This window comes from Budorcas taxicolor, chromosome 11 (genome assembly GCF_023091745.1).
Source record: "Budorcas taxicolor isolate Tak-1 chromosome 11, Takin1.1, whole genome shotgun sequence".
NCBI classification, from domain to species: domain Eukaryota; kingdom Metazoa; phylum Chordata; class Mammalia; order Artiodactyla; family Bovidae; genus Budorcas; species Budorcas taxicolor.
In genome coordinates this window covers 121,990,602-122,011,932 of record NC_068920.1, presented here as the reverse complement: position 1 = coordinate 122,011,932, position 21,331 = coordinate 121,990,602, and the positions used below count along the sequence as shown (strand labels likewise).

Sequence of the window (21,331 nt, the reverse complement as noted above, 5' to 3'; positions counted from 1 at the left end):
GAGTTTGTCCAGAAGTGCCCTGTATCTTGAGAAGGGGAACATGGCCTTCACTTCTTTCAGTGGTCTACTGAGAAGCCAAAAGACACCAACAGAAAGAAAAGCAGTAACCTCATACTCCTACAGCTGACACCATTATTTTGCCTATCTCTTTTCTCCATTTATGGAAAAATGGTGCTTATTAATCCTGCTGATGGTGAAAGAAGGAAGATGATGATTAACTTTTCACTCTTAGCAAGAAACTGCTCTAAGTTTACCACCCTCCAATCATCAGCTAATTTGTTTTCACAAAATGCCTCCACCACCACAAGCATAAGAAAAGAGTTCCTTTTGTTTGAATCATCCTTTTGAAATTAACCACAGGGGAATGCTGGTGTAGATGGAATTCTGTTTCATCAGAGATAACATATGCAATCCACATTATATTTTTTACCATTAAAAAATTGTAACATTTTCATGTTTTAAAACATTTTCCTCCCTCGCCCCCAGCATCCCTTATACCTACTCTCTTGCCCACCAAAATAGGAGTGTTCAAAAGATCATGTAAACACATTCCTAAGGTCTGTTTTGTCCCTTGCTTAGTGTTTGTTTTGCTTCTTTTTATTTTTCAGGACAGGAATTTTGTACTTGTGTTTAGTGGGTAGAAAGCAAAAAGGCTGTGTGCAGTGTGAAAAAGAAAAATGTTATGTTAAAGGAGCAATGTGGACCAAGATTGGTTCCCCAGTTTTCCTTCTTAAGGTAAAACTGACAATTACACATTAGAAAGTCTTTTCCTTTGCAAACACTTGATAAGAAAACAGTTGTATTTCACTGGCCTTTAAAGAACAAATGATTAGAATGTTGTATCAGTCAAATTAATGAGACTCTAAGAAACGTATTTTATGGCGAATTATTCATGTTTTCCTGACCCCCCCCCCCCACACACACACGCAAATAGCGGTCCAGAATGTATTTCTTTTAAAATTTGTTCAACTTGGGAAGGTCCCTGCTGATGAGAACAGCATGCTTAATTTTCACAGATCAAGCGGACTTCAAAGTAATAGATATTATAGGAAACAGCCTTATTGTGTTAGCAAGATTTTCTCTATCATTTTTTCCAGTCTCATATAGACTTAATGGTGCTATTTCTTATTCTTTTTGCTAGGTCTCTTTGGGATGGGACTGAATATATGGGGTCAGACCAGCTAACTTAACTGAATACCACCAGGTGTTGTCTGTGATTGAAGTATTAGAATACACTTATGTACATATGCATTTCATGTTCTCAGGAGTATGTCTTCAAAAATTGATCTCGAAGAATTCTGTATGTTATTCAGATTTTTAAAACACAGGTTATCTACAGAGAGTGAATGCAAGAGTTACTACCTAGCTGCTGGGCTTTGTTTAAGATCGTAAATAACCATTACTACTAAAGTATCTTATTTGAGATTTTAGATTATTAGATACAGAAATAGAAACCAAGTTTCAGTGTGTTCTGTGATTGAAATTTTGATATCTGATAAATATCTCAAATTAGACCTTCTAAGGTATCTAAACAAAGTAAGAATAACTGGGAACATGTTTTCCTTGGCTAATTTGGCCAGAGGCTCTAGAAAATATAGAATGGTGAGTATATGCCAGCCCTACTCTTATTCCTTGTCAAAGCTAGAATTAGTTCTTGTTTTGCCATAGGGGCAATAGGACTAAATCTATAGTGCTGTATGCACATTACTTGTAAATTCTTACGTTAGGACCAGATGGTCTCTCGTATATTTTCACCTCCAACGTTCTCTTCATTTTACTTTAGTCCCTTCATTTTTAGAGATGAGGAAGCAGATTGGTTTATTCAAAGAGAACTATAACATAGGTTAATACTTGCTAGCCATGCTAAAAACAAGTATCAGCCAAATATGGGCATTTATGTATCATTTTCACATTTTTGCCATATCTATGTGCTTACTAATCCTATTTAATACTGTTGAAATTGACTTCTTTAAATAAGTTCTTTTTAAGGAAATGTTTTGCTGCTATAAATGAAAAACCCCCACTTCCTAAAAATAGAAAGTAACTCTAAAAAGGAATCTGAATCAGGACAGTGTTATTAAAAGTTAATTTAAATTTTAAATTTAATTAATTCATGTTATTGAAGTTTTAATTCTTACTGCTCTTGGTCAGAAGTGTGCCACAGCAGTGTTTGCATGTTTAGATGGCAGTATGTTAATTGTCTAAGAAGAGCTCATTTAAAACCCCTAGTTAAATCTTCTGCTTCAGGTTTTTAAAATGGAATGCCTCTTTAGGGGAGAAGTAAAAGGGATAGACATTCATATATTGATATATGACATAGTGTAGATCAGATGATCTTGTTATATTCAACTATAGTTAAACTATAGCACAATATCACAATATTCTGGTTTTATAGCATACTGATACTGACAAGGCTACAGACCATTTCCATCACCGCTGTGGTGCCTTCCTGTTGCTTTTTTGTAGTCACATTCACTTCCCCCTTGCTCCCACCCCTAGTTTAACCTTTGGCAGCCACTTATCTGATTTCTGTCTCTGTAATTTTGTCATTTCAAGAGTGTTGTATAAAAGAAATCATATATGTAACCTTTTGAGCTTAGATTTTTATACTCAGCACAATTCTCTAAAGATGTGTCCATGATGTTTCATGAACCAGTAGTTTATTCCTTTTTATTGCTGAGTACTATTCCATAGTATGGATGTACCACAGGTTAATCATGCACTCAGTAAAGAACATTTGGATTAATTCAAGTTTTTGGCTACTATGAATAAAGCTGCTATAAACATTTATGTACAGGTTTGTGTGAACATAAGTCTTGATTTTACTACCATGTTCTTTGTTCTTTTCTGATGTTCCAAGCTATTTGTTTTTTTTAATATATTTTCTGTTTAGAGAATTCCTGCTAACCATGCTATTAGAGTAGCTCTGCTGGTGCCAGACTCTCTTAATGTTTCCTCCTCTGAGAATGACTTCGTTTTTCTTTCCATTTTTGCTGGAATCTGGTTGATAGTTACTTTCTTTCAGCACCTGAAGAAAATAGGCCACTTGCTTCTGGCTTCTGTAGTTCCTGGTGAAAAATTCATTGTTTTCCCCCTACAGGTAAGATTTAGTTCTTCTCTGACTGCTTTCAAGAAAATTTCTTTGCCTTTAAGTCAGAAGTTTAATTATCGTGTCTTGGCATAGATTTCTTTAGTTTTATCCTATGTGGAGTTTGTTTAGCTTCCTGAATCTGTGGTTTTGTTTCCTTTTCACATTTGTTGAATTTCAGTCGTTGTCTGAGTACTTTTTCAGCTCCATTCTTTCTCCTTTCTTTCTGAACTCCAGTGACCCTAATGTTATTAATAGGGCCGTTTTGTAGCCCCACAGGTCCATGAGGCTCGTTCCTGTTTTTTTGCAGTCTAATTTCCTGTCTGTTGTTAAGACTGGGTACTTTCTGTCTTCCAGCTCATTCCTTTCCTACATACCTTCCATTCTGGGTTGAGCCCATCCAGTGAACTTTACATATTGTCTCTTTCTTTGTGGAGACTATTTTTTGTTTGTCTCTCTGCCCCAAACTTGTTTGTAATTGATTACTGAAATTTTTTATCATGACTGGTTTAAAATCTTTGTTAGATAATTCTCACATCTCTGTCATCTAAACTTCTGGCATCTGTTGATTATCTTTTTGCATTGTTTTAATTCTGTCTTGTACTTTATATAGTAAGTGGCTTTCTTTTGAAAGCTGGACATTTTCGTTTTATGTTCGGACACTCTGAATATCATCCAGACCTTCTATTTTCACTGGCTTTTCCTCACATTGCTCTGTCAGGGGAGTACGGGGAGCCTTCTTACTACTACTAGTTGGACATGGAAGCTCAGGTTCCCTGCGCTCTCCACTGACACCACTCGGGCAGGGGAGGAGGCATGTTGCCAGTCAACAGGGTGGTCATGCTGGCTCTCCACTTGGCCTGTTCTGACACTGCCTCTGGCAAGGGTAGGCCCAGGGGGAGGTCAGGCCACCTCATTATGGCCTCCTGAGGTAGATGTCCGGGCTCACCACTCAGCTCTTGCTGGTGAGTGCGATGGTGCAGTCACAGTGTTTTCTGTGGTGTTGGCTGCATTAGAGCAGTTATTGTCAAAAGTTTTCTGTCTTGCTAAGGCTGCATTTTCTTGTTCTTTTGACCAGAGAGAGCAGCAGATGTTTGTTTTTCTCTGTGCCAGTTGGCATTTCCAGGTTGCTAGATTCTTAAGCTTCAGATCTGGGATATATTGATATTAGGCAAAAAGAAAACCGAAAGAACTTGCCACTAAGTCATTCCATGGACCCCAAAGCCCCTAGCTGTTCTGCCTTCTTTCTACTTTTCAGAGTCTTCTTCTGCTTTATATATAATTTCAGGGTTTTGTGTTATAATTAGCAGAAATCATAGGGAAAATAATGTCTTCCTCATCGTCCTGGAATTGGAATTTACATTTTTAATGTAAAGTTAACATTCCTAAATTTACATTTTAATGTGTTTAAACAGTTATATCAAATATACAACCATTATTGGGGGAAACGTCACACACTTTATATATTATGTGATAATTTTCATAATATTGTGCTCACAAGGACTTTTAGGAAAGAACATCTTTACTTAAATTGAAATTCATTGTTCAAATTATTAATGAAAACTTTTTCCCCTCTAGGAAATAATGCAAAAGGTGTCCCAAGGCTCCTGACCAGTGAACAAAGATTTGAGAAAGACAGCCAAGCTCATGTTTTCTCCTGATCAAGAAAATCATCCATCCAAAGCACCAGTGAAATATGGTGAACTCATTGTCTTAGGGTAAGACTTCTCCATCTGATGAGCATAAAATTGAATGATATATGGTAACTTGAACATCTTCGTTAAATGAACTTTTTTTAGAATTTATATCCTGCCTATTTCCAAAGAGTATTTAAAGCTACAGAGTTATATTACCAAATCAAGAAATTCTTTTAATTCTCCATTTTTATGTCATCCTTTGTAAGTACTCAAATGCTCCATAAACTCTGCCTCACCCTCATCCTTAGAAAGGACAAACCTTCTTAAAGATGAAGTGAAAACTGTACTTGTCTAAAGTCACATAGCCAATCCATTTGTCTTCCCTATGCCTTCTTTTAGAAAATTTGCCTCAGCTGACTATACTCAAAATCTCCCCTCTGCTTAGGTCATTTCATGTAGGTTAGTGTTTATTTGTCCCTTTGCCCTCTGAGACAGATGCTGCTTTGTGCTTTTGGTCCTGTACTTAAAAGAGTTGTATAGACATAACAATATGATGATTCTGAAGCCCAGGACATTGCTACTTGTTTGCTTCAAAAGTAATCTCATCCATTCAACTCATACAGTCTTATGATTGACGAATAAATGATTCCATTATTTCAGTTTATCCAGTCTAAACTTGCCACAGTGTCAAAATGGAGACACAATGTTAGTCTGTTTCTTAGAGATCTCAGAAACTAGACATTGTAAAATTTATTTTCTCCCTACTGTTTCTGTCCTGCCTAAAAAGCAGTTCTAGACATTTACAACATATTTTAGAATCAGGTTGGTGCAAATTATTCTTTAACTGAGACTGTGGCCATTGTTTCAGATAAGAAAGTAAGAAAAAGTAGGGAAATAATATGGTGTTACTGAACTTGACTGGAAGCCAGGAATCCTGAATTCCGGTACTTTTTCCAACACTGCTAGCTGTGTGGCCTTAGGCAAGTCACTTAACCATTTTGGGCCTTAGTTTCCTCTTCTGTAAAATGACAGACAAGATCAACTAAGGTCTCTTGAGATTAAAGAAAATGTTGTTTTCTCAAAAACAATTTAAAGATTGTAAACTTAATATAGGAACTATAATATTACAATTTAAAATCACATAGATTTTTATGTATTAATAACAGATTTTTAACCACTAAAAGCTATTCAAAGTTAAATTCTTCAGCAGGAAATTTGAGTCATTTGAAGACTTAGAATTTGAAATTTAGTATATGGTTTAAACTGGCTCTTTTAGCCCAGCAGTTTCTCAGTTAATCTTATAAAATGGTTGTCTCTATACCTGGCACTTGATGTCTTAAAATGCAAACAGTGCTGCTTCTCAACATTTTAGAAGGAGAATTCAAGCTGGATAAGGTGGTCAGTTTTGTGCTGGTGCTATTTAGAAAAGAGCTCTGAGCTATAGGAATACAGTGTAGGAATAGAGAGCATATGTCCAAAAGAGGAAGGAGGCGAGCTCTGGTAGACAGTAGTGAGGGGCAGTGAGGAGCCCTCAGTTTGTGAGACTGGGGCAGCACAGTCCCATGCAGCAAAATCCTCTATGTATTAGCTGAGCGGCACTACTCTGAACCTTTAGCAAGGTTAGCAGGGGCTTTTACCAGAAGAATCAGTGTGTTTTACATTTTATAAAGGTTGTTCATTGTAATTTCTATATCTGACAACCTTTGAGTAAACTCCCTTCCCTTCCTTGTCAGCCACTAGTGTAGGCCATTTTATAAGCACAGTCTCCTACACCCTCAAAACTGTACCCATTCCTTGCCTCAGTTTCCCCCCAGATGAACCAGCTATAAATAAGAAACCATCAAACCAAAGGGTTTTGTCGAGCAATAAGGGGACAGTGTGTGAGGAGAGAGTATTATTAAGCTACTGTCCATGCTTCAGCGAAGCAGTAAAGAATGAAAGAAAGCACAGCAAGTGCCTAGATTCCAGTTCCAGCTTTGCCAGTGTCACCTGTGTGACCTTCAGAAAATAATGGAGGGACTCAATTCCTCTCAAGAATAACTTAATTCCTAACCTGTAGCAATGGCAAGTGGTACCAGTCTTGCAGTTTTTATGGGAGAATGGATAAAATAAAGTGTTTTGTGAAATAGAACCCACTAGTGCCTCGTACCGGAGAAGGCAATGGCACCCCACTCCAGTACTCTTGCCTGGGAAATCCCATGGACAGAGGAGCCTGGTGAGCTACAGTCCATGGGGTCGCTAAGAGTCAGACACGACTGAGAGACTTCCCTTTCACTTTTCACTTTCATGCATTGGAGAAGGAAATGGCAACCCACTCCAGTGTTCTTGCCTGGAGAATCTCAGGGACAGAGGAGCCTGGTGGGCTGCCGTCTATGGGGTCACACAGAGTTGGACACGACTGACGGAACTTAAAAGCAGTGCAGCAGCAGCAGTGCCTAGTATGTAGTTAACACCCAGATGTTTGTTTTGAACCTTTTTCCTATTGGTTCACTCCTCGCTCACTTGCTTACCTTTAGGGTGTGTTTATGTTATCATGGAGAAATGGTCATAAGATCTGAGCAACAACTGTGTTTAACGGCCACTTAGTTATGCTCAGTCAGACAGGTTTTACTGACTTAACGTGAACGTGTACAAGCCAGTAGCTGAGACTAACAAACAAGTCTAAAAATTCCTAATTTCAAAAGTTCACTTATTTATAAAGTGTTTGGTTCATAATTAAAGGAGATTCTATTTTTAAAAAGTCATATTTGTTTAAATATGTACTTTTAAAGGTTGTATTACCACATGCAAACATTCACCTTAAAAAAAAATAGAATGAGTCATAAGAAGTCAGATATGCCATTAATCAGCTCTTGATTATCTTAAGTAAAAGAGGGAAGAAAAATACAAGTAATTTAAAGCTGTGTGTAATCCAAAAGGTACTTCTCTGTGACTTCAGACGTGGACAGAAAAAAATCTTTTTTGTTTCACACTCAGGCAGCTGGTCTGGGGATCAGCAGTTGCTAAAAGTTAATTCCAGATGCTTATAATCTACTAATAGATAATTAACCAGTGGTTGATCCTCTAAGACAAAGTAAAGCATTTGTTTTAGAATTGTGTGGTTCTTTCATGAGATCATCTAAACTTTTTTCTCCCCCATCAGGTATAATGGGTCTCTTCCAAATGGCGATAGAGGAAGGAGGAAAAGTAGATTTGCTTTGTTTAAAAGACCTAAGGCAAATGGGGTGAAGCCCAGCACTGTGCATATTGCTTGTACTCCTCAGGCTGCAAAGGTAAAACAAACAAAAACTAAATAAATTAACTTGGAGAAATTGAAAGACTTATATTTGCTGTTTATGTTCTCTAGCAGACCCTTCACATTGTATACCAGAAGTTTCCTTTTGTTTGGATGGGAGAAGACACTTGGGAGATAGGATATCTAAAGAAATGCCATCTAAAAGGGCATAGGACTTTTTTTTTTTTATGACACACTGGGATCCATGAGTAGAAATTAGAAGGAAATAATTCCTTTTTTGTCATTAAAATAAAAAGTGGGGGTGAAGGGGGAATGGGGATTCATCTAGAATTTGGAATTGTGGGATTGCCCTGGGATGTAGTGCGTTCCCGCTATTACTCGAGGGACCTCCCTGAGCTGGGCAAGGAGCGTGGTACAGAATATATGTATTCAGGGCCTAGAAGCATGTTTGGATGAGATCATTTTTTTAATTAAGTGGTCTTTATCAAAGGTTTTATGGATGCTCTTTTTATTTTTTATGATCCCCACAGCTTTGTAGCATAGTGCCTTAAACACAGTAGACTTTCATTAATTATTAAATCAAAGCTGTGAAAGCAAATACCCAGTTGTGTCTATAACACAATTTCTCAGTCTCCTGGCCTATTTCATGCTTCTAACCCCGTTTTTATTCCCAACTAACATTTCCAGAAGCTAGGCCATCATTTCAGGACACTTGGACTTTTCCTAGAGTGATAGACAGTAAGGGGACATTTCAGATCTTAAATTTCCTATGTATTCTTCTACTTCCAGTTTTACAACACAGACTAAATTTGATGCTGTGGTGAATGAATAAACATTACAAAGAGTTCTTTACATCTGGAAGTACCTGTATCTTTAAGCAACCCTAGAATGTACATTAATATTACACCATCTGAGGTATATTTTTGTAGATTAAAAATAAATGAGAGCGAAATTGGCATATAGTGCCTTGTTTTAAGTCATATTTGTGGTCCCTGGACTTTTGGCTTTGTTTTATATCCAGTGTGGTGTCTAAGCAAGAGTCCTCGAGGAGTCATTTAAGGGCCAGGGAATGTAGAAAAGTGACCATTTCTTTTACATGTTTCTTTCTGTTCTTTTGCAAAGAAGGGATGTGCTGATAAATAATAAGCAGGTGGTAGAGTGAAAGGTTTATTGATCTGAGGAACTTCTTTCCAGTATTTCCCCACTGAAGTGCTCTTGGCATTTTGGGTGTGCCAATTCTTCTTTATTCAGGACTGTCCCACCTGTTACAGGATATTTAATATTAGGTTGGTGCAAAAGTAATTACGATTTCGAACTGTGAATTTCAAATCATTTTCAGTTCAGTTCAGTCACTCAGTTGTGTCCGACTCTTTGCAACCCCATGAATCGCAGCACGTCAGGCCTCCCTGTCCATCACCAACTCCCGGAGTTCACTCAGACTCACTCCATCAGGTCGGTGATGCCATCCAGCCATCTCATCCTGGGTCGTCCCCTTCTCCTCCTGCCCCCAATCCCTCCCAGCATCAGAGTCTTTTCCAATGAGGCAGCTCTTTGCATGAGGTGGCCAAAGTACTGGAGTTTCAGCTTTAGCATCATTCCTTCCAAAGAACACCCAGGACTGATCTCCTTTAGAATGGACTGGTTGGATCTCCTTGCAGTCCAAGGGACTCTCAAGAGTCTTTTCCAACACCACAGTTCAAAAGCATCAATTCTTTGGTGCTCAGCCTTCTTCACAGTCCAACTGTCACATCCATACATGACCACTGGAAAAACCATAGCCTTGACTAGACAGACCTTTGTTGGCAAAGTAATGTCTCTGCTTTTCAATATGCTATCTAGGTTGCTCATAACTTTCCTTCCAAGGAGTAAGCGTCTTTTAATTTCATGGCTGCAATCACCATCTGCAGTGATTTTGGAGCCCCCAAAAATAAAGTCTGACACTGTTTCCCCATCTATTTCCCATGGAGTGATGGGACCAGATGCCATGATCTTCGTCTTCTGAATGTTGAGCTCTAAGCCAACTTTTTCACTCTCCTCTTTCACTTTCATCAAGAGGCTTTTTAGTTCCTCTTCACTTTCTGCCATAAGGGTGGTGTCATCTGCATATCTGAGGTTATTGATATTTCTCCCGGCAATCTTGATTCCAGCTTGTGCTTCTTCTAGCCCAGTGTTTCTCATGATGGACTCTGCATAGAAGTTCAATAAGCAGGGTGACAATATACAGCTTTGACGTACTCCTTTTCCTATTTGGAACCAGTCTGTTGTTCCATGTCCAGTTCTGACTGTTGATTCCTGACCTGCATATAGGTTTCTCAAGAGGCAGGTCAGGTGGTCTGGTGTTCCTGTCGCTTTCAGAATTTTCCACAGTTGATTGTGATCCACACAGTCAAAGGCGTTGGCATAGTCAATAAAGCAGAAATAGATGTTTTTCTGGAACTCTTGCTTTTTCCATGATCCAGTGGATGTTGGCAATTTTATCTCTGGTTCCTCTGCCTTTTCTAAAACCAGCTTGAACATCAGGAAGTTCATGGTTCATGTATTGCTGAAGCCTGGCTTAGGGAATTTTGAGCATTACTTTACTAGCGTGTGAGATGGGTACAATTAAGTAGGCTCAAATATGTCTTTATATTAATCAAAATAGGAACCATTACAATCAACACATTTTTGCCAATGAGAAGTAATTTTGTTTATTCTTGTAGCATAAAACTCTGTGCTTCAGGATTCCATGCACTCTTGGAAAGCATTTTCTGCCGCCTCCTGGTTGTAGAAGTGTTTTCCCTGCAAAAAGTTGTCAAGATGCTTGAAGAAGTGGTAGTTGGTTAGCAAGAGAGTCAGTGAATATGGTGAATGAGACAAAACTCCGTAGCCCAATTCATTTAATTGTTGAAGCATTGATTGTGCAGTGTGTGGTCGGACATTGTCATGGAGCAGAATTGGGCCCTTGCTGTTGACCATTGCTGGCTACAGGTGTTGCAGTTTTGGGTGCATCTGATTGATTTGCTGAACATACTTCTCAGATGTAACGGTTCACCAGGATTCCAAAAGCTATAGTGGATCAGATGGGCAGCAGGCCACCAAACAGTGACCATGACATTTTTTTGGTGCAAGTTTGGCTTTGAGAAGGGCTCTGGAGCTTCTCAGTCCAACCACTGAGTTGATCATTGCCAGTTGTTGTATAAAATCCACTTTTCGTCACATGTCACAATCCGGTTGAAAATTGTTTGTTGTTGTGTAGAATAAGAGAGGATGTCACTTCAAAATGATTTTTTTGATTTGCAGTCAGCTCATTAGGCACCCACTTACCAAGATTTTTTACCTTTCTAATTTGCTTCAAATGCCAAATGACCGTAGAATGGTCGATGTTGAATTCTTTGGCAATTTCTTGTGTAGTTATAAGAGGATCCGCTTCAGTGATGCTTTCAGTTGGTCACTGTCAACTTCCGATAGCCAACCACTACACTCGTCATCTTCAAGGCACTTGTCTCCTTTGCAAAACTTCTTGAACCACCACTGCACTGTACGTTCATTAGCAGTTCCTGGGCCAGATGCATTGTTCATGTTACAAGTTGTCTCTGCTACGTTATGACCCGTTTTGAACTCGAATAAAAAAATTGCCCAAATCTAGCATCATTTCTATAGTCTAAAATAAATATAAACAAGTAATAAGTCATTAGCAAAAAAAATAAAGTGAGAAATGCACATTAAAATGATGTATAATAACATAGCCACATTTATTTAGGAATTTATTCCAGTATTAAAGGCAGAGTTCAACAATGCAGAACAGCCATTACTTTTGCACCAACCTAATATTCTTGGTCCCTTCCCACTGAATGCCATTTCAGCCCTCAAATCATTGTGATGGCCAGCAAACACAGCCAGCAAACGCCCCTTACACAGCTGACACTACCTCTGGTTAAGAACTACTATCCTAGGGAAATCTTTCTAAGTCTTATTTCTGTAATTTCCTGTTGTGTACTTCTCTCCATGTTTTTACTGTCATACTTCTCATGTTTCATTGCTGGCTCCTTTTCATCTTTACTAGGCAGCAGGAATCTTAGGGATCAAAGATTGACTTTCTGCTTTTTCAATTTTGGAGGAGTGTATAATGAGGTCAGGAAGAAAACTAACTGTTTAGTCTAGCAGTCATCTGGGATGAGTGCTTAAACCCTGACTTCCAATCCAGTGAGAATTTAACTTGACACAGCTCTGTATTCTCAATCTGAGTAGATCTCATAGTTTAAAAAAAAACAGCTTATAATCTCGAAGTACACAAAACCTGTGTTTTTAAATCCCTTTAGCCTTTAAGAATTAATGGCCAAAGTACTAAAAAATTATTTCATTGAAAAGTCAGCTGCTTAATGTTGAGATAAAGTAATTATAGATTTTTAAATCTTTAAAACCATTTTGTCATGTGTATGAGTGCATCAATGTGTAGTAAAGCCTGTTAAAGTGCATGGGAGTGATGTTAACTGTACTCTTGAGGTTCAGTTCCTCTACAGAGACAGGAGTAGGGAAGGACATATAAGCAGCCTTCATTATATCTGCAGTTTAATTTCTTTTAAAATATCAGAAGCAGAAATGGTATTAGTAAGAATAATAAAAGTTGGGTAGTTAGTACCCAGGTATTTATATATTCTTTTTGTATATTTGAAAATTTCACAGTCTTAATTATCTTAAAACTATGAAGACTTTATCTATTACAGGTTAGCTACCAATTGAAACCAAGTAAAATTTCATAATACCAAAGTTCTAATTACGAAAGTTTTTTTTTTTTTTTCATTTAGCCTCTTTGCTGCATATAATCATTCTTCTGTGTCTTTCTCTGTTTCTTTTACACAGCCTGTTTCCACTTCCTCTGTGCAGGTTTTTCCCCCTCTGATATTATCATCAACTCATATGCATAGAAAACGCCCGAAAACAAAACTGAGAAGTTCTTTTTAACAATGTTTTTAGTTTGGCATATGTCAAAAGTACAGTCATAAGCATTATATCCATTGCCTTTGGTATGTTTAATCATTCTATGAATTTTTCTGTATCTAGCCTAGCATATGGCAAATACTTGTCATCTATAGAGTCACAGAGTAGGTAGAAAAACCAGTTAACTTTGCTTATTTGTTAACTTTAAACCTCTTTGAGTTATTAAATAAGATTCTTAAATAAATAATCTTGTCTTGCAAGATTCTGTGTTTTCTCCTTATCAGAGCAGTACTGAGTACTGCTTTCATTTTCTATCTGGGATTTGATTTTTAAGTATCTTATAACTTGAAATACTTATAATGGAGACTCAGATTTTACAATTTTTTTTATACAGTGAACTTACGTTTTTACTCTGTGATTGCTTCAGTGCACAGATAGACCTCAGATATATTTTGGGATCAGTTTCAGACCACCACAATAAAGCAAATCACAACTGGTTTCATTTCCTAATATGTATATAAAAGTTATGTTTGCACTATGCTATGGTCTCCTAAGTGTGCAGGCTTCCCTGGTGGCTCAGAGAGTGAAGAATCCGCCTGGTAAATAATCCACCTCCATTTAGGAGACTTGGGTTCAATCCATGGGTCAGGAAGATCCCCAGAAGAAGGGAATGGCAACCCACTCCAGTATTCTTGCCTGGAGAACCCCATGGATAGAGGACCAGGCAGGCTACAGTCCATCAGTCACAAAGAGTCGGATATGACTGAGTGACTGAGAACTAAGTGTTCAGTAATAGCATCATGAAAGTTACTCAGTTGTGTCCAACTCTTGCTACCTCATCGACTGTAGCCTACTAGGCTCCCCTCTCCATGGAATTTCCCACCATTGAGCCACCAGGAAAGCCCTTAATTTTAAAGTACTTTAATGCTAAATGCTAACCATCATCTGACAATGCAGAGTTGCCACAAATCTTCAGTTTATAAAAAATTCAGTTATCTATGAAGCATAATAAAATGAGGTCTGCCTGAATTCTTCTGTACTCCACTCACTCTAAGAAACCACTGTCACAGCAAAGGTTATGCAAGTTATTAATCTCTAAATTTAAGGGGAAAAATATGTCATACATGTAATAAATAGATTACTGTTTTTTTAAAGAAAGAATAAAAACCTCTATTTTTCTTATTCTCAATTGATCAAACATATTTTATTCAAAATAGCAGCAGTGATATCCTTGATTATGTATTAACATATATATTATTATATGTCTGTGTATGGGTGAAATGAATACCAGCAGTGACATAAGAGATGTTTTGTTTTGTAATTATAAAATAGTTGACTTACCCTTGAAGCAGTATAGTGGTATTTTTTTTTAACTTTTGTTTTATGTTGGAGTACATATACTCCAATACAATGTATTAGTGTTAGGTGTGCAACAGGGTGATTCAGTTATACATTTATATGTATCTCTTCTTTCTCAAATTCTTTTTCCAATTACATTGTTATAGTATAATGAGCACAGCTCCCTCTTTTTTTTTTTTTGAAAAAAAGGTTATCTTTTATCTATTATGGTTATCTATTTAGATTGATGTACCTGCTAATTTTTGCTATTAATCTTTTTTTTTCTTAGGCAATAAGCAATAAGGACCAGCATAGCATATCATACACCTTGTCTCGAGCGCAGACAGTAGTGGTTGAATATACTCATGACAGCAACACTGATATGTTTCAGGTATTATAACATCTAAACTTTTTTCCTTAAAAAACAAAAAAAGGTTAAAAACCTGTTGTAATTGACTTTTGCTGTGGTCAGCTCAAAGGTTATCGCACTTAATGCATTTCATTAAAATATTTTGATTTCTAAACCCCATATATAAAAGTCCACATAGCATGGGTAAGAGATGGGCTCTGATATCAGAATTTCTGGTAAACATTACTTAGCCACTCTCTGCATCAGTTTCCTCCTATAAAGTGAGATAATAGAACTTCCTTCAGATGACTATTAGGAAGCTTAAATGTGTTAAATGTGTTAGTCCCTCTGAAGTATTCAGAACTGTGCCAGGTACCTGGTAAACATTTAGCTACTAGTATTGGTAGCTGTAAAAATTATTATTATCTATTATTATCCAAAAAAGAAACCAAGGGATATTTTATACACATTTATGATCTTTTTTGCTATTACTTCTCACTTTCCTCTCTAGGCAACTAAAAGTACAGTTTCTAATTATTCATATCATATACATGAAGTTAAACTTTCTTCTCAGCATGTATTTGGTCAAAGCTAATGGTATAGTAAGTTTTTATTTCTCTCATTCTTTGTACCAATCCAGTATTGATGACTTTATAAATCAATGATAGAAAAGCCAAACCTTAAAGACATAAGCAAGATTCTTGATATTCATGACATCGTCTCTCTCAATATTGGGTGTTTGTAAAGCCTTGGGCTTTTTTGAAACAAATAGGATATAAAGTGCCTAATAATGTTGTTCTTATAATTATTATCCCAGTGACTTTACAGTTTTTCTTAAATTTATGAGATAAAATGAAGATAAAAAGGCCTGGAGGTGTCTTTGCTGTAGTCAGTAACAAAATATTTCTTTAAAGTCACTTTACAGTCAGCCCTCTTAATGGAATGCTGAATTTTTTAGAATAGTGGAAATATTTTTAGTTCCAAAGGTTTAAGACCATTTTCTTTAGATATCGTATTCTTAGAAATAAAGAAAAGGAACATCCAAATGTTACATTTGTTTAATCAATAAATTTCCCCCTAAAACTATCCAGACTAAATAAGTCTTTGTACTTAGTGGCAGGATAAAAACACTAGAGTTTTATCTGAAAGTGTGTTGATAAAAGGAATTCTTAAAGCTCAACTATGCAAAGAGCAACTTAAGAGTCATCCTCTTTGTAAAGGGTCAGTAGTTTTTCTCAATAACAATTTTCTTTATCTTTTATGATGCTACTTATTCAGTGTTAGTTATTTTTGGCTGTGCTGGATCTTCATTGCTGCGAGCAAGCTCTCTCTAGTTGCAGTGAGCGGGCTTCTCATTGTGGTGGCTTCTCCTGTGACAGAGCACAGGCTCTAGGCTCGTGGGCTTCAGTAGTTACAGGACTTGGTCATCCCATGACACGTGGGATCCTCCCAGACCAAGGATCAGATCTGTCCCCTGCATTGGTAGGCAGGTTCTTAACCATTGTACCACTAGGGAAGTCCTATGATACTACTTTATAACAAATACATTAATGAACTGATTTCTAAATGTTTAATACCCTGTGATAATTGTCACTTTTGCCTTCTTTTCCACCGATTTCATTTTTTCAACTTTCATCTTTCAAAATGAAATTAATTTACTAGCTAGTACATTTGAAGATGTTTTTACTTCACTGACACCTCATCCAACAGAACACTGTTCAAGGAAACTTGTCTCTAAAATATGGCCAAGAACCAGGAAGAAAACAGAGAAGACATTTAGGCATATCAAATAAATGCCACAGAGTCCATATACTGAAATTCCTTTTCTCTAACTCCCTAGAGAATCCCTTAGGCCACCGCCAAGAACCTTTTGAAATACTGTTCTTTGAAGTTTGGTTATCTGATTTCTCAACCCATAGCAGAATTAAGAGTAGCTGGTTCAAGGAGGATTATGCTGCAGAAACAAGTATACCCATCAGCAAGAAATGAGAGTTAACAGCCTGACAGAAAAGACAGGAGAAAATCTGTGAAGTAGACATAAGACCTCAAAGCATGGCTTTGTAAGGTTTTAACATAGGGATCAGTGTTCTTCTACACCTTTATAGGACCCAAAGACATCACTGTACTTCAGCTTAATAGAAACAGTATTCATAGTGTAATGTCCTGGAGTCATCATAGAAGATTTACTTTTATGTTCATTATGTTCTGTTAAGGAAACTAGAGTAATATGTGGTACACATATTTCTATCCCAAGGGGTTAAAATTAAAATCTGCACCCACTTAGAAATCTCAGCCATCCTAAACTCTTCATTCTTGAGGGTTTCCTGTATTCTGGGTTGTAAGTTCCTACTTAATTCTGTGCTCTAAGTGATTACTACATTAGAGGAAATCGGACAGGCTGGTTTTCAAGGGTATAGATACCCCCAGAGTTAAGTGTGATAAGTTTGAGCTTTAGAAATTTCAGAGGCTTGATGATTTCACCTATTGTTTGTGCCTTTGAGTGAATTTTCCTCTGTGTTCCTTTCAGTAGTTTTATAGATATTTCTTTTTCTCTTAGATTGGCCGGTCGACTGAAAGTCCCATTGATTTTGTAGTAACTGACACAGTTCCTGGAAGTCAAAGTAATTCTGATACACAGTCAGTGCAGAGTACCATATCAAGATTTGCCTGTAGAATCATATGTGAACGGAATCCCCCCTTTACAGCACGGATTTATGCTGCAGGATTTGACTCATCAAAAAACATCTTTCTTGGGGTAAGAAGCTTTTTTCCTAAATGTTGCCTTTCACAACCACTTCAGTTTCCCAGTTTACAAATAAACAGAAGCTATTTTTCCTGCTAGGAGAAGGCTGCCAAATGGAAGACATCAGATGGACAGATGGATGGCCTGACCACTAATGGCGTTCTTGTTATGCATCCACGCAATGGGTTCACAGAAGACTCCAAACCGGGAATATGGAGAGAAATATCAGTGTGTGGAAATGTGTTTAGCCTGCGTGAAACCAGATCAGCTCAGCAGAGGGGGAAAATGGTGAGTACTAAGATGTAAACTTCTTAATTACAGTAGACTTCATAGGGTGAGTTGGACTGAATCCATTACATATTCCCCAAAACTATTAAATCTTTTGCTGATACAAAGTACAAAGTGTGGCTATCAAGCTCTGACTTCCAAACACTATACCAGGAGGATAATATCCTAGTTTTTCAATGAGGACACTCTAAAAATATATTCTTTTATATTTTGTTAATATATTTTAAAACCTAAGCTTTCCCAATTTAAACAATACTCTGTGTATTTTCTACTTGTATCTGTATATCTTTGACCAAGATATTTACCAAATTGTAAATATTAAGCTAACTGATTAGTCAGATGGTTTAATCATAAATTGTCTTTACTATAACTCTGAAAAGATGTGTTACTGCTTAATATTTTATCCTTGATTTTGAAACCTGTATTTTTCATGACTGCCGTTAAGTTTCTTCAATAAACAACCAGAGGAAATCTCTATTCTTGAGTAAGGAGCTTGTAAGACCAAAACTCTGAAGTAAAAATCCAAAACTCTGTGGTGAGTGTGTGTTTTTTGATTCTTGTTTCCTCTAGGTGGAAATTGAAACCAATCAGTTACAAGATGGCTCATTAATTGATCTCTGTGGCGCAACATTGCTGTGGCGTACTGCAGAAGGCCTTTCCCACACTCCTACCGTGAAGCATTTAGAAGCTTTAAGACAGGAAATCAATGCAGCGCGACCTCAGTGCCCTGTAGGGTTCAACACACTAGCATTTCCCAGCATGAAGAGAAAAGATGTCGTTGATGAAAAACAACCCTGGGTGTATCTAAACTGCGGCCATGTGCATGGCTATCATAACTGGGGAAACAAAGAAGAACGTGATGGAAAAGATCGTGAATGTCCTATGTGTAGGTCTGTTGGTCCCTATGTCCCTTTGTGGCTTGGATGTGAAGCTGGATTTTATGTGGACGCCGGCCCTCCGACCCATGCGTTTAGCCCGTGTGGGCATGTGTGTTCAGAAAAGACAACTGCCTATTGGTCCCAGATCCCGCTTCCTCACGGTACTCACACTTTTCATGCCGCCTGTCCCTTCTGTGCACATCAGTTGGCTGGTGAACAAGGCTACATCAGACTTATTTTCCAAGGACCTCTAGACTAACAGACAGTTGTCCTCCAGGACTACATTAAACATTTATAAGCTAAGTGATCTGGGCTTTCCAACCTGTTGTCCACGTCACAGTTTTTCTGCTCTGGTTGTTTGCATTAAGATGAAGATTTTTTAAAAACATTTGTAATAAATAGTAGCAATTTCTGAGCAAAAATCTGGGAAAATCAAGCAAAGGAATTTTCGAAAGTACCAGACTTCTGATTTCTGAGTTTTGAAAATATATTTTGAGGAGAAAAAGACATAGTCTAATTTGATGCCTTCCTTTTAGTGTTTTTGAATCACCCATCCTCAGTGTTGAAAAATGGTTTTGTATAACTGAGGGTACTGTTGGTTCAAACTATGTTAGTTTACAGTTTGTTGCAAAATTGTAAAATACAGCAACATGTATATTAACTTTTTTTCTATTTATCTTTATTATAGAAAATATCTTAGAATGTTCCTGGTAGAGTAGCATGGTGACAGTGGTCTCACACTCCTGGTGAGAATGGTAGTTTAGCAAGCGTAGCTCAAGGATTTGCAGAGTTAGGAAGAAGGACAGGAGAGACTCTCTCCCCACCCCATTTAAATATGAAATTTGGTAAATTAGAATACTTTGTAAAAACAGATTCATATTAATTACCACTATGTAAGAGGTGTTTGTTTTTAACCACATTAAAGGTAATCGGGAAAGAATTTTTTCCTTAATGTTTCTTCCGAGTATAGTACTATAACGAAAACTTAATGCTAAGAAACATTTTATATGCTCCTTTGAAAATGCAATTTAATCTAGATTATCTATTTTTCTCCCACAATAACTAATCTGTTTTTAGTATCAGCAACATTTGGCAAGTTTATTTTTTAGATATAAACTGTGGTTCATCTGTTCACTGTTTCTGGAAAAAAAATCATTCCCATGAGAAAAAGCATAAATTAACAAGAAAGGAGAGTGACTTGATTTGCTTTTAGAAGAAGAATGCTGAATTAACTATCCTGTATTTGGACTTATTCAGGTGTTAAAAAACGTAGAAAGATTTGAAGGGTTGAATGACAACAGTGCTTTTTTTTTTTTTTTTTTTTAAATTTAACAGACCAGCCTTAACTGTGGGTTTGAATCCTAAAAGGACATTTGCCACAGTGTGACTCAAGGAAGTATTTGGTTGGCAGGTGAGCACCAGTGATAGCCAAATAGAGGGACATACTTGCATGGTCAGTTTATTCTTCATTTCCAGTAAGTTCTTTGGTTTCAGAAGGAAGAAAACATTTTCTCTCCCTTTCCCCCACCCACCCATTTTTGGTTTTTTTTTAATACCCACAAGGAAAGTATAGACAGCTGCACTACATCAAACCCTTTGTGACACTTGTAAAAATCAGTACACTTTTAGGTTAGACAGAATCATTTTTTTAATCTTTTGATTTGTTTTCCTTTAGTTCAAAAAGTTGTATTATACTTAATTGACTCTAGCAAGATTTTGTATGTGGTAGCATAGCTTTAATTTATCCTGTTATGATACTGTTCTGAATTTTCTTTTGGTTTTTAAAAAACAAAACCTGTTGCTTGGAAGCCATGAACTATTTTACTTTACTTCAACTTGTCAAAATTTACTTGTTTTAAAAAAATGATCATTTGGGTTCACTCAGGAAATGCATGTCAGGAAACTTGTATTATAAGTTGACTAGTTGTGATGTACCAGTAACTGCTGTTACTCCTTTTTCAAAGAAATACAATTGATTTTGAAGTTTTTTAGATTGTCACATGCTTTGTGACTAATGCAAGGAAATCAAGTCCTGTGTTGTATTTGTTCTAGTCATTTCTATTCAGGCTATATATTGTAGCTAATTTTTATTTGCAGTTAATTTATTCAAACTAAGTAAATACTTTTCAGAATAGATACTTGAATTTGTTTCTGTGAGTTCATTTTTTCCATAACTTAGAATGGGAAACCAGAAGTGAAAACTTGTGGACAAAACCAATTCACACTCCAAAAATATTCACTTGAAATAGGTGAGGAGTTTGCATGTAATGTAACTCTATTCTCTGGTTCTCTTAGGAAGGTATCTCTTCCCTGTTAATAAAGGGACTTCTTTAGTGGCTGAGTAATTGCGGCCTTTTTCTAAGTTAAACCCTGCTAGAGAGAGAGCTCTTAGTAAGCTGCGTGACTAGACTCTTTAAGCAGTGCCTCAGTAATCATAAAAGGTTCGTGTTCTTCCTGAGGTGCCTGAACTTCCTTCTATCAGTTGGGAAAAATCTGGTTCATTTTCTGTCAAATTAAAGTTATGAAAACTTAGATAATTAAGTCATTAGTCATATGTTTTTCTGTTCAAGCATCTTAATTACTCAAGCAGTTTGATTATTAGACATTTTGCCAATGACTAATAGAATACTTTTACTTACTCAGTTGTATTAAGGGAATGTCAGTATTCTGACCAAAAAGAAAAAAGTTGTGTTTAGGTGTCCTAAATGCATTCTCCAGAAAGATAGTCTGAATGGCTCAATTCTTTTATCAGAGTGATCTTAATATCTAAATCTGTGTTTGATTAAGATCTCGTCTTGAGCTGTGTCTGACTCTCTGCGATGCTATGGGCCGTGGCCCACCAGGCGCCCTCTGTCTGT

At 37.0% G+C, this 21,331-nt stretch overlaps 1 protein-coding gene across 1 annotated transcript in view; it reads left to right on the top strand.

The window, feature by feature from the left end:
- The window catches only part of PELI1 (pellino E3 ubiquitin protein ligase 1), a 57,444-nt gene extending 37,163 nt beyond the window's left edge, over positions 1 to 20,281 (top strand). The window contains exons 2-7 of the mRNA XM_052648337.1: positions 4,667 to 4,806; positions 7,868 to 7,997; positions 14,505 to 14,606; positions 17,122 to 17,319; positions 17,407 to 17,595; positions 18,166 to 20,281. Coding sequence (XP_052504297.1) covers positions 4,736 to 4,806; positions 7,868 to 7,997; positions 14,505 to 14,606; positions 17,122 to 17,319; positions 17,407 to 17,595; positions 18,166 to 18,732 — 1,257 coding nt within the window. The 5' untranslated portion in view covers positions 4,667 to 4,735 and the 3' untranslated portion in view covers positions 18,733 to 20,281. The remainder of the gene's footprint in view (positions 1 to 4,666; positions 4,807 to 7,867; positions 7,998 to 14,504; positions 14,607 to 17,121; positions 17,320 to 17,406; positions 17,596 to 18,165) is intronic.
- Positions 20,282 to 21,331: the final 1,050 nt, after the last annotated feature.